This window comes from Oncorhynchus tshawytscha, linkage group LG22 (genome assembly GCF_018296145.1).
Source record: "Oncorhynchus tshawytscha isolate Ot180627B linkage group LG22, Otsh_v2.0, whole genome shotgun sequence".
NCBI classification, from domain to species: domain Eukaryota; kingdom Metazoa; phylum Chordata; class Actinopteri; order Salmoniformes; family Salmonidae; genus Oncorhynchus; species Oncorhynchus tshawytscha.
This window is the reverse complement of record NC_056450.1, coordinates 37713378-37727270: the sequence shown is the minus strand read 5'-3', so window position 1 is coordinate 37727270 and position 13893 is coordinate 37713378. Positions and strand designations below refer to the sequence as shown.

The following is a 13893-nucleotide window of genomic DNA, read 5'->3' as shown; positions in this document are numbered from 1 at the left end:
CATTTGCTTGCTAAACAGCATACAGTACTGTGGAGTCCTTAACCAACCGCTCTTGTCACTCCCCCTCCTCTCCCCTCAGCGCCCATACTGTTGGTTTCCCTCCTGTGGATCACATACCAGCAGCCAAACAACTGTCAGGGGTTATGGTGGTTCGGGTCCTAAACCTAAATCAGGTTTGAACTTGATCCCATCTGGTCTCTTTCCCTTTTTTCTAACACCCACTCTTCCCCCCGAAATACCAAGGTTCACATCTCACTCTTTTTCTAACACCCACTCTTCCTCCCGAAATACCGAGGTTCACATCTCACTCTTTTTCTCTACCCTCTCTTGGTCTCTCTAGTTCAACCTTTCACACGGCCTCTCTCGGTCTCTTTCTCTCTCTCTCTAGAGATCTTTTTCCATTTCCTCTTCACTGTTAAAGTAACTCTTTTCTAAGATCCCTTCTTATAATAAAACTGACCTAAAGTGACCCTTTCTGCATTCCAGAGGCTCCCTGTTTCTGTCCCAGTGGAGTTCTCTGTAAGATCTGTGAAGGTGGAAAGGAGAAAAGTATTAAAGAGAGAGTGAATATATATATTTTACAGTGCAATCCTATCCCTGCTCTAGTCTGCCAGTAGTGTCACATGCTTTCTCAGATTATTTACTGGTTTAGTCTCTCTAAGCTCTCACACACCCCCTCCCTGACTTTAGCCCTCCCATTTTCTCACCAAGAGCCAAAGCTGAGACACAGCAACAGTGCGCCAAAGCAGGCAATCGCTGAAGAGTGGGTGAACTTTTTTTGTCCATATTTTTTTTCTCAAGGTCCACTCTCTCAGGACAAATGTGAGTACCCGATGACTTCAGAACCTTTGGGGTCAGAGAGGACTAGTTATTTGGGTCAGACAGGGGCTGGGTTGGGGGGGTATTTATACCCTTTAGAAAGTTGAGAGGGGTCTCTAGACTTCTAACACAGAATGTGCAGACAGAGACTTCTACAAACAAAGGCATGAGCATTGGTTCTATTCCTCGTCAGGCTGTTGAGAGAGGAAAATGGATTGTGTTAATGGTATGCAATACTGTATTTGGATACAAATAATTGTAATATCTCTCAATGCCTTTTGAAATGAGGCATTAGGCTATTAGTCGGCCAATGCCCTATGTGTTCACTCAATTCTCCACAAGTTTAATTTGGTAACATTTGTGCCTTAAAAGACAGACACAACTCCATATTTGGAGAACAAATCACACTGTACTCCTTGATAAAAAAATATGTCTGCACAAATGATTTTGCATAAATGTCTCAAAGTGTGTCTCGTAAATGTATAATGGTCTGTGTCTGTTTGTCTGTCCGTCTGTGTGTGGAGATCATTTAGACGTGGCGACATGGCTGCTGATGTTGACCAACTGCCAGTTTCCAAAAATGTTCCTTGCTGTGTGTGTGTGTGTGTGTGTGTGTGTGTGTGTGTGTGTGTGTGTGTGTGTGTGTGAGAGAGAGGAGAGAGAGAGAGAGAGAGAGAGAGAGAGAGAGAGAGAGAGAGAGAGGGCAAAGGGGCGACGTGGACTGTATGTGAAATGGAGACCTTACTGGAGATCTGGGGAGATGAGAGTATCAATGCGGAATTGTCAAACAAACGTATGGGAAACATTTGCGAATGTATGGGAGCAAACGGCTATTTAAGCAATGCAGACCGGTGTAGGGCAAAGATTATTTTTTTTATATAATAATGCTCACAGTAGGCTACATTTAATTGAAGGTCTGGACGCGCGGCGGATGACAAGACAACTGTTAATTAATGCTTTGACATTATTGACGCTATCATTGAGTCACAACCAACCCAGTCGGACCTGTGGACACATCGTCAGAGACGATCCGGTGCCTGCTGCTGCAAGTCCAAACCAGGCAATGAACGGTTCGTCATTTGAAATGGACGATTCCTTCCCCAGTGGTAAATTGACAGTAGGTTATGCATAGCAATGGCGCACTGTAAGTTTACGTGCGCTAGCTAGGAAAACATTATAACAACGTTAGGCCAAGTAACATTAGCCTGTGATTAGTCCACTGATGATGCACACCGCTAAGTAACGCAATGATACACTGTAGAAATGGCAATGGTGCATAGCAATGATACACTGTAAATATCCGGTAGATAGCTAATAACATTAGGCTGTGTAACGTTAGGATAGGCTGTGAGTTATGTTGTTTTTCTAAAACATAAAAAACAAGACTAAGCCAATTCAGCATTTTGTTAATTTTATTTTTTTGCAAAGCCTAGAGATTCTGTTTTTGCTTGTTAAAATACTGCTTTGTCGTGTTAATACTACTTTGTCGTGTTAATACTGCTTCGTTGTGTTAATTAATACTACTTTGTCGTGTTAATACTGCTTCGTTGTGTTAATTAATACTGCTTCGTCGTGTTAATACTACTTCGTCGTGTTAATACTGCTTCGTTGTGTTAATTAATACTACTTCGTCGTGTCCACGATTTTTCCTGTACCCAAGAAAGCAAAGGTAACGGAACTAATTGACTATCGCTTCTGTCATCCTGAAGTGCTTTGAGAGACTAGTCAAGGATCACATCACCTCTACCTTACCTGACACCCTAGACCCACTCCAATTTGCTTACCAATAGATCCACATATGATGCAATCACCATCACACTGCACACGACCCTATCTCATCTGGACAAGAGGAATACCTACAGTTGAAGTCGGACGTTTACATACACCTTAGCCAAATACATTTCAACTCAGTTTGTCACAATTCCTGACATTTAATCCTAGTAAATATTCTGTTTTGGGTCAGTTAGGATCACTACTTTATTTTAAGGATGTGAAACGTCAGAATAATATTTTGAATATTGAATTTTGGCCCATTCCTCCTGACAGAGCTGGTGTAACTGAGTCAGGTTTGTAGGCCTCCTTGCTCGCACATGCTTTTTACGTTCTGCCCACAAATTTTCTATGGGATTGAGGTCAGAGCTTTGTGATGGCCACTCCACTACCTTGACTTTGTTGTCCTTAAGCCATTTTGCCACAACTTTGGAAGTATGCTTGGGGTCATTGTCCATTTGGAACACCCATTTGCAACCAAGCTTTAACTTCCTGACTGATGTCTTGATATGTTGCTTCAATATATCCACATCATTTTCCTACCTCATGATGCCATCTATTTTGTGTTGTGCACCAGTCCCTTGTGCAGCAAAGCACCCCCACAACATGATACTGCCACCCCTGTGCTTCACGGTTGGGATGGTGTTCTTCGACTTGCAGCCTCCCCCTTTTCCTCCAAACATAACGGTGGTCATTATGGCCAAACAGTTGTATTTTTGTTTCATCAGACCAGAGGACATTTCTCCAAAAAGTACGATCTTTGTCCCTATGTTACCTAAGTACTTTGCACCACTGCTAGAAACAAAGCGTAGCTTAACCAACCCTTTGGCTCAACTTACCCCACTCTCCACCAGCGTAGTTACTTAGCCTAACTTGCTTTGTTATGAAGTCCCTAAAGAAGCTAGGCTTTTTCATCAACCTTTGTTTTTACGACATTGCGCAGAGGATAAGTTTTGGCTTATTGTTAAAATACCTGGTCACTTTAAAATGAAAGAGGGAGCCTCCCCAGTGAGCAAAATTACATCGAAATGACCACTAAAAGACGTATACGCTGAAAATACATACATTTTTTTTGGTTAATTGTTTCTATGGACAAAGTTCAACCACTCATACATTAACTTTGATCTACTAGTCAATAAAGAAAGCATTATATTATATGTATCATTGCTCTTACCTGTCACATGCACTTTCAAAAGCTTTAACAACTGATAATGATCATGATCAAATTTATTGGACCAACAGGCAAAAAAACAACAGCGCACTTCTCAGGAATGTTACGGAAACGTTCTTTTGTTGTTGTTGTGCTATTAGTGTAATTAATATGTGGTTGTTTATCTACCTTTTAATTGAATGCACTGACTGTAAGTTGCTCTGGAGAAGAGCGTCTGCTAATATCTAAAATGTAAATGTAAAAAAAATGAACACTTGCAAAGCACACTGGGTATTATTCTAAACAAGACACAGGTCTTGCTCCCCTGCTCTGACGTTGCTGACGCATGCCAGAGCTTAAAACGTCTGAACCAATATAGACGTCTATGTTTCACAAGCTTGGACAACAGTAGAGAACAGCAGAGCAGGGGTTCCCAAACTTTTTCCCAGTACCCCCCCCCCTCCCCCAGAGTGCATTAAAATACAGTAAAGTACACGGTTTAGTTCAGTACATTAGGGTACAGTAGGGTACAATAGCGTACATAATACTTTACTATGTTCTGTACTGTATTGTACTCTACTGTACTGAACTATACTCTACTTTTCTTTACTATACTGTACTGTCCAAATCTGAACCAATTATAGACGTCGATGTTTAGTTCAAATGTTTTGTCCGGTCTGGACAAGATATCTGTGGACATTAAAATCAAGGCCGGTCTGGACCGAAAAATTACGTCTGTGGATGTTTAAATCAAGGCCAGGGCAGATGGACCAAATATGGACGTCTTTTCAACGTTCATGGACAACGACGTCGGACGGTGCTCACTGGGTCCGGATGGAATGATCAGTTATGTAGAGACATTTTGTTGAGGTATAAATCTTGTTCTGTCTCTATTCCTCACCTGTCAGATGCTTCACCTGACAGCAGGACGAGTCGGGGGCTTGTTTTCCAGGCGCGCGGTGGTGGGACTGACCAACAGTGGTGCGAGGATGTCAAGCCACCACGGTATTCTTTGACATGGCACTGCATGCATAATTGTCTGTAGGAAAAAACATTCATTTTCAGTATAAATGTATCCCAAAAAAATGCATCACAATACACATATCCTAGTTTGTTGTGTAAATCCTCATTTTAATCGAGCAAGTTGAATTTGAAATGGCATGGCCTACTGCGCCATTGCATGTATTATCAGCAGATGCCGCTGTTGGCTTTAAGTGGTGAATGGTTTTACAAGCGCAAGGACCTGAGGTCTTATCACCCAGTGTAATGTCTACTTCTCTAACGTCTATAAACCTCTAAACCCCACCTTACAACTCCCTTTACCTCAACCTCCCCCTCACATAATCAATATTGTGTCCTATCGCTCCTGTACTGTAGAGGTATCTGACCAAGTGGACATGTCCCAGCCAATGTACTGGGATCGTCTGGACACCCCTCTGCCAGACAGAGCATGGATTGATGTCCTTGATTCTAAGGATAAGAGTCTGAAACAGAAGGAGAAGGGGCCATGGACTGCACTGTCCAAGGAGGAAAAAATTGCCTGTAATCCCCTCTCAATTCATTTAAAAAAGCTTTATTGGCATGGGAAACATACTGAATGTTTACATTGCCAAAGCAAATGAAAATGTACTATCTCATTCCTTCTCATTTATCAGCCTTTCATCCTGCTACCCTTAATATTTCTCTTTCTCTGTCCTCCTTCTCCAGTGTACAGGCTGAAGTTCAACCACACCTACCCTGAGATGAAGAAGCCGTCCCATGAGTGGAAGACCGTGATTGGTGGGATGTTCATCTTCTTTGGCATCACTGGTCTGGTGGTGTTTTGGCAGGGCCACTATGGTACGAATTCTCATGGTTGATTGCTAAACTTGATAGACTTCCTCGAGCCTGTATCACACATGTTCCATCCTCAAAGTTGCTGTTCTCTTTCTCCCTTGTGTCGCACAGTGTACCCACCTCAACCTCACACTTTTGGTGAGGAGTGGCAGGCTAAGCAGATCCAGAGGATGCTGGACATGCGGGTCAACCCAATTGAGGGCTTTTCTGCCAAGTGGGACTACAAGAACAAACAATGGAAGTAAATTAAGTAATGGAATGGACGGGATACTGTACTGAAATGAGGAGTGGTTGGACTTGACAACACCTTGAGCCTCTGTTTAGCCAACAGCCTCTCCTTCCACCATAGCTACCCATCTGAATCCATCCCCATACTGTTTAAGTAAAAAAAAAAAAAAAAAAACGGTTGGCTTTCTTCTCTCTCCATCTATCTGAGAAAAAATGTCTAACAATATGGGCTGCTTGTCCTAATTTCTGCTTTAGCATTCCAGTGGTATTGTGTCTGGTTTGGCCATAAAGGAAGTGAGTATTGCGGGTTATACAATTGCCTTGGTGGTCCCTGTGGTTCAGATACACTAACAAAAAAAACTGCCTAGTATACTTCTGTTTTATCCCATAACTGTGAAACTCTTTAAAGACATGCTCCGATACTTTGGCTTTAAAGACATGCTCTGGTACTTTGGCTTTAAAGACATGCTCTGGTACTTTGGCTTTAAAGACATGCTCCGATACTTTGGCCTTAAAGACATGCTCTGGTACTTTGGCTTTAAAGACATGCTCTGGTACTTTGGCTTTAAAGACATACACCGGTACTTTGGCTTTAAAGACATGCTCCGATACTTTGGCTTTAAAGACATGCACCGGTACTTTGGCTTTAAAGACATGCTCTGGTACTTTGGCTTTAAAGACATGCTCTGGTACTTTAGCTTTATAGACATGCTCTGATTCTTTGGCTTTAAAGACATGCTCTGATACTTTGGTGACAAATAAGTATTTTTTTTAGACCTCCCACTTTGTACTGGATGTGTCAGTTCATACATGTATAATCTGAGCAACATTACTGTGTTACCTCAATTAGCCATGAAATCCATAGTTTGAAAGACTGTTTTCTAGAAGCTGTGCTGCACCATATTCCCTACATTTCCCCCCATGTGGGCAAGCCCCCAAGAATATGAGATCCAGCCTCTCGCCATTTGTGACAGCTTGTGAGACTCACCCACAGCAGAGGGAGAGAGAGCAATAGCGTGGTGCACGTACAGTTGTAGACGGAAGTTTACATACACCTTAGCCAAATACATTTAAACTCAGTTTTTCATAATTCCTGACATTTAATCCTAATAAAAATTCCCTGTCTTAGGTCAGTTAGGATCACCATTTTATTTTAAGAATGTGAAATGTCAGAATAATAGTAGAGAGAATGATTTATTTCAGCTTTTATTTCTTTCATCACATTCCCAGTGGGTCAGAAGTTTACATACACCCAATTAGTATTTTGTAGCATTGCCTTTAAATTGTTTGACTTGGGTCAAACGTTTCGGGTAACCTTCCACAAGCTTCCCACAATAAGTTGGGTGAATTTTGGCCCATTCCTCTTGACAGAGCTGGTGTAACTGAGTCAGGTTTGTTGGCCTCCTTGCTCGCACACACCTTTTCAGTTCTGCCCACAAATGTTCTATAGGATTGAGGTCAGGGCTTTGTGATGGCCACTCCAATACCTTGACTTTGTTGTCCTTAAGCCATTTTGCCACAACTTTGGAAGTATGCGTGGGGTCATTGTCCATTTGGAAGACCCATTTGCGACCAAGCTTTAACTTGATGTCTTGAGATGTTGCTTCAATATATCCACATAATTTTCCTCCCCCATGATGCCATCTATTTTGTGTTATGCACCAGTCCCTCCTGCAGCAAAGCACCCCCACAACATGATGCTGTCACCCCCGTGCTTCATGGTTGGGATGGTGTTCTTTGTCGTTGGTCATTATGGCCAAACAGTTGTATTTTGGTTTCATCAGACCAGACAACATTTCTCCAAAAAGTACGATCTTTGTCCTCATGTGCAGTTGCAAACCATAGTCTGGCTTTTTTATGGCGGTTTTGGAGCAGTAGCTTCTTCCTTGCTGAGTGGCCTTTCATGTTATGTCGATATAGGACTCGTTTTACTGTGGATATAGATACTTTTGTACATGTTTCCTCCAGCATCTTCACAAGGTCCTTTGCTGTTGTTCTGGGATTGATTTGCACTTTTCACACCACAATACATTCATCTCTAGGAGACAGAAGGCATCTCCTTCCTGAGCGGTATGACAGCTCTGTGATCCCATGGTGTTTATACTTGCATACTATTGTTTGTACAGATGATAGTGGTACCTTCAGGCATTTGGAAATTGCTCCCAAGGATGAACCAGACTCGTGGAGGTCTACATGTTTTTTCTGAGGTCTTGGTTGATTTCTTTTGATTTTCCCATGATGTCAAGCAAAAAGGCACTGAGTTTGAAGGTAGGTCTTGAAATACATCCACAGGTATCTACAGGTATACACTCCAATTGACTCAAATGATGTCAATTAGCCTATCAGAAGCTTCTGAAGCATTTTATGGAATTTTTGTAAGCTGTTTAAAGGCACAGTCAACTAAGTGTAAGTAAACTTCTGCACCATTGTAATTGTGAAACAGTGAATTATAAGTGAAGTAATCTGTAAACAATTGTTGGAAAAATTACTTGTGTCATGCACAAAGTAGATGCCGACTTGCCAAAACTATAGTTTGTTAACAAGACATTTGTGGAGTGGTTGAAAAACAAATTGTTATGACTCAAATGTATGTTATAACTTAAGTTTATGTAAACTTCCCACTTCAACTGTATCTGCACGTACACTATATACACAAAATGATGTGGACACCCCCTTCAGCCACGTACAGGTGTATAAAGTCGAGCACACAGCCATGCAATCTCCATAGAACACTGGCAGTAGAATGGCCTTACTGAAGAGCGCAGTGACCTTCAACGTGTCATCGTCATAGGATGCAACCTTTCCAACAAGTCAGTTTGTCAAATTTCTGCCCTGCTAGAGCTGCCCTGGACAACTGTAAGTGCTGTTATTGTGAAGTGCAAACGTCTAGGAGCAACAACGGCTCAGCCACGAAGTGGTAGGCCACACAAGCTCACAGGACGGGACTGCCGAGTGCTGAAGCGCATAAAAATCGTCTGTCCTCGGTTGCAACACTCACTATCAAGTTACAAACTGCCTCTGGAAGCAACGTCAGCACAAGAACTGTTCGTCGGGAGCTTCATGAAATGGGTGTCCATGGCCATGCAGCCGCACACAAGCCTAAGTTCACCTTGCGCAATGCCAGGTGTCGGCTGGAGTGGTGTAACTATTTGCCGCTATTGGACTATGTAACAGTGGAAACTGGTTCTCTGGAGTGATTAATCACGTTTCACCATCTGGCAGTCATACGCACAAATCTGGGTTTGGCGGATGCAAGGAGAACGCTACCTGCACCAATGCATAGTGCCAACTGTAAAGTGTGGTGGAAGAGGAATAATGGTCTGTGGCTGGTTCTCATGGTTCCCTTAGTTCCAGTGAAGGGAAATCTTAACGCTACAATGACAACAAAAAAATTAAATCAACCCTTGTACCTTTTTGTGTGCTTTCCTTACTTGTAGTGATGATGCTCAGAGCCTCAGACCATACATGATCTTTAACTTGTTTGCCATCTATACTCTCCACTACAAGCATAATCAAATAATTTTCTACAGAAAATACTGATATTCTTTGCAATGTTAGGACTAATTTTAGGTAAGGGACAGCATCAAGCCTGTTAAGGCAGCAGTCAGCAATTGAAAAACTAACAAAGCCTCCTCCCCATCCCTGTTTGGGTAAAAAGCTGAGGGATGGGGCTGGAGATATGTAACCACTCTCAAATTCATAGATGGGAGCAAAGACTGCCCAGTCATGATGTAAAAATTATAGTTTTAACCATGAGGTTATATATTGTTTGTTTACATTTTCTTTGTTTATAAACATTGGAGTAAAATAAGCTCATTTTGGGTTCCGGTGGGGCACGAAAGTTGAACTAAGCTCATGAGGCATTTATTTATAAGTTATATTCTTCAAGAATCAATGGGTGCATATTCACTTATAATTTTTAAAAAATGTACAGTACCAGTCAAAAGTTTGGACATGCTGACTCATTCAAGGTTTTTATTTTATTTGACTATTTTCTACATTGTAGAATAATAGTGAATACGTCACAACTATTAAATAACACGTATAACACACAGTGTATTTTAGATTCTTCGAAGTAGACACCAGTTGCCTTGATGACAGCTTTGCACACTCATTCTCTCAACCAGCTTCACCTGGAATGCTTTTCCAACAGTCTTGAAGGAGTTCTCATATAGTAAAATTAAAGAAAAACCTTGGAACGAGTAGGTGTGTCCAAACTTTTGACTGGTACTGTATGTAGCAACTACAGATTTTTCCCTTTAATTCAAGGATCTGAGCCTTTATTTCCATTTATCTAAAATTACATTCCCAAATCTAACTGCCTGTAGCTCAAGACCTGAAGCAAGGATATGCATATTCTTGATACCATTTGAAAGGAAACACTTTGAAGTTTGTGGAAATGTGAAATGAATGTAGGAGAATAAAACACATTAGATCTGGTAGAAGAAAATACAAAGAAAAAACATGTTCTATCTTTGAAAAGCAAGAGAAAGGCCATTAAATCACTTTGGAGTCTAGGCACAATTTTGATTTTGGCCACTAGATGGCGGTGTATGTGCAACGTTTTAGACTGATCAAATGAACCATTGCATCACTGCCCAAAATGTTGTCAACTGTCCGGGGGGGGAAAGAGACATACACCGGTCCTGTAGAGGTGTTAAATTAATTTACAGAATAATATATTCATTTGGATGTTCTCTCCTTTAGGATCAAGTCTAGCGAACATTGTAAAGGGTTAATGTGACACTACATTAGCAATTACAGGATACGTACCGTTTGACATCACACAGGACATTTTCAACCAACCTTAACGATACTTCCACAATTCCCGACTTGGAAGACAACCAATGTCTTCTAAACATCCATGTCTAGTTGGAGGGGGTTTGTTTGAATTTAGAAATTGCTCTGCTATTTAATGAAATAAATGTTTTGTTCCATGAGGTAATCCAACAATGTGTAAATCCCAATCTTGTCTATTTCAAATCTTCCGTCATTGATCAAGACACGTGTCATTCCACGTGGCACTTTGGGGTGGACACTCACCCGTCTCAATCAATGAGAGAAGATAAAACATAAAAAAAATAGACAAGATGGCGGCGTACACATGGTTGGATTACTTCTCAATTCAAACGAACCCCCTGCAACTAGACACGGACGTTTAGCAGACATTGGTTGTCTTGAATCGAGTCTGGAATTGAAGAAGTTGGTTGAAAACTCTGTCCTACTTTAACATGTTCAACAACTAGATCAAAATCATGAACCTTTGAGTGTTCCTCAAATGATGTCTTCTGGCCTTTTCCCTCACCCCTCCCAAAATGAAAATTCTGACATCTCTCCATGTTCCACATTGGTCTTTTATTCAGTTGCATGTAATCTAAGACATAGAACAGACCATGAGACACACCGTTGTTTTCCTCCTTTACCCGATCAATATTCTATTAGCAGTTAAAATGCAAAACATTAACAATGAAATACAAAGTACACATCAATGCAAATATGGAATTTAATAAGGCAATTTGAAGGGACACTACACCAAATATCATAAATAACATTTCAAAGTCAAGCAAATTGTTTTGTTTTTAAAATGTTAGTAACCATGATACTATTCTAATGATGGTTTAAATAACTAGTACATAGTGTCAATGCTGTTTCAATTCATTCTTATGCCTCCAGCAAAACATTTTCCATACAACACGAATGCACACACACACACACACACACAGAGGGAACTTCATGTGACAAAGGTCACATTGCAGGAAAAGCCTGCAAGCAGCTTTTTGTTAGCCTGGTCAAGACAAACATGCCATGACAATTCTATAAGGAGTTGGCAAGAGAGCCGTAACAGACTGGCACCCTGGCTAGTGGATTACAGACTGGCACCCTGGCTAGTGGATTACAGACTGGCACCCTGGCTAGTGGATTACAGACTGGCACCCTGGCTAGTGGATTACAGACTGGCACCCTGGCTAGTGGATTACAGACTGGCACCCTGGCTAGTGGATTACAGACTGGCACCCTGGCTAGTGGATTACAGACTGGCACCCTGGCTAGTGGATTACAGACTGGCACCCTGGCTAGTGGATTACAGACTGGCACCCTGGCTAGTGGATTACAGACTGGCATGCATTCTAGCGTTTTGTGGGGCACAACACTAGAAAAATATATTACTGTCTTGGAATGTGTGATGAAATGGTTCATGATCACTTGGCAGATATTCATCTATAGCAGGGCTCTCCCACCCTGTTCCTGGAGCAGCCAGGGCGTTTAAGTTTGGTGTCGATATTGGACGTCTATCCACGTCCTAAAATGTTGGGAAATGCCTTCAAAACCGGCCACTAGGGGCAACAGTGAACACTATCACCATCAAGTAGACTTGGGTTTTGCCAGGGTGTTGTGGATGGCCGAAATCCCATGACTCTGGATCAGAAGACTGTGTGTTCGATCCCAGTTGTGGACAATATCCCAAACCTTAACACTTACCTTAACCATTCAGAATGAATCCCTAAACTGAACCCTTAACTTCAACATTTGGTGAAATGGAACGATACACTTTGAAATGTTATGTTTGGAGCAACGTGGCCAGCTATTTGCCTGGAGAGCAACCATCCTGCAGGTTTTCACTCCAACCCCAGCTGTAACTAACCTGATTCAGCTTATCAACCAGGTAATTCAATTCAGGTGTGCTACATTAGGGTTGGAGTGTAAAACCTACAGGACGGTAGCTCTCCAGGAACAGGGTTGGAGTGAAAACCTACAGGGCTCTGCTCTCCAGGAGCAGAGCCCTGATCTATAGTATATTCATAAGTAAAGAGAAAACCTTGTCCCCAGAGAATCAAATAATATGGTGTTCTTGAGATATCAAACAGAAAATAATTAGGAGAGCATCAAGATCCTAAGCAGGGTGGACCTGAACAAACTGTTGCTAACTAAATACCCCGGAGGGCCCGGCCCTGGGACTAAATACCCCGGAGGGCCCGGCCCTGGGACTAAATACCCCGGAGGGCCCGGTACTGGGACTAAATACCCCGGAGGGCCCGGTACTGGGACTAAATACCCCGGAGGGCCCGGCACTGGAACTAAATACCCCGGAGGGCCCGGCACTGGAACTAAATACCCCGGAGGGCCCGGCACTGGGACTAAATACCCCGGAGGGCCCGGTACTGGGACTAAATACCCCGGAGGGCCCGGCACTGGAACTAAATACCCCGGAGGGCCCGGCACTGGGACTAAATACCCCGGAGGGCCCGGCACTGTGACTAAATACCCCGGAGGGCCCGGCACTGTGACTAAATACCCCGGAGGGCCCGGCACTGTGACTAAATACCCCGGAGGGCCCGGCACTGTGACTAAATACCCCGGAGGGCCCGGCACTGTGACTAAATACCCGGAGGGCCCGGCACTGTGACTAAATACCCCCGGTAACTAAATACCCGGAGGGCCCGGCACTGTAACTAAATACCCCGGAGGGCCCGGCACTGTAACTAAATACCCCGGAGGGCCCGGTACTGTAACTAAATACCCCGGAGGGCCCGGTAGGGGGCCCGGTACTGTAACTAAATACCCCGGAGGGCCCGGTACTGTAACTAAATGTACCCCCGGAGGGCCCGGCACTGTAACTAAATACCCCGGAGGGCCCGGCACTGTGACTAAATACCCCGGAGGGCCCGGCACTGGACTAAATAGGGCCCGGCACTGTAACTAAATACCCGGAGGGCCCGGTACTGTGACTAAATACCCCGGAGGGCCCGGTACTGTAACTAAATACCCCGGAGGGCCCGGTACTGTAACTAAATACCCCGGAGGGCCCGGTACTGTAACTAAATACCCCGGAGGGCCCGGCACTGTAACTAAATACCCCGGAGGGCCCGGTACTGTAACTAAATACCCTGGAGGGCCGGTACTGTATGAGCTGCTTGGAGGGTGTTGGCAGTCGGATAAATGTTTCCTGATGAAACCCAAGTTATTAAATCTGCAATTGAGAAAAGCAGGCAAAAAACATAAGATTTAAAAACAACAATATTAAAGGAGGGAATGCATAGAAAACGTAAATAAACTAACAGGGCTTTGACATAAAATAAAGCATATAAACG

General features: G+C 43.0%; 1 protein-coding gene across 1 annotated transcript; it reads left to right on the top strand.

Moving 5' to 3' along the window:
- Window positions 1-680: 680 nt before the first annotated feature.
- On the top strand, window positions 681-6114 carry LOC112222375. The gene is made up of 5 exons (XM_024385163.2): window positions 681-822; window positions 4648-4744; window positions 5117-5281; window positions 5447-5578; window positions 5687-6114. Exons 2-5 carry the CDS (start codon window positions 4648-4650, stop codon window positions 5818-5820), a joined length of 528 nt encoding a protein of 175 aa, XP_024240931.1. The 5' UTR covers window positions 681-822; the 3' UTR covers window positions 5821-6114.
- Window positions 6115-13893: the final 7779 nt, after the last annotated feature.

What these genes read in the sequence shown, in the direction of transcription:
- LOC112222375 (XM_024385163.2), top strand. Translation starts at nt 4,648, where the DNA reads ATGCTTCACCTGACAGCAGGACGAGTCGGGGGCTTGTTTTCCAGGCGC. An exon ending in GAGGATGTCAAGCCACCACG is followed by an intron (nt 4,745 to 5,116) that starts GTATTCTTTGAC and finishes CCTGTACTGTAG; the next exon opens with AGGTATCTGACCAAGTGGAC. An exon ending in CAAGGAGGAAAAAATTGCCT is followed by an intron (nt 5,282 to 5,446) that starts GTAATCCCCTCT and finishes CTCCTTCTCCAG; the next exon opens with TGTACAGGCTGAAGTTCAAC.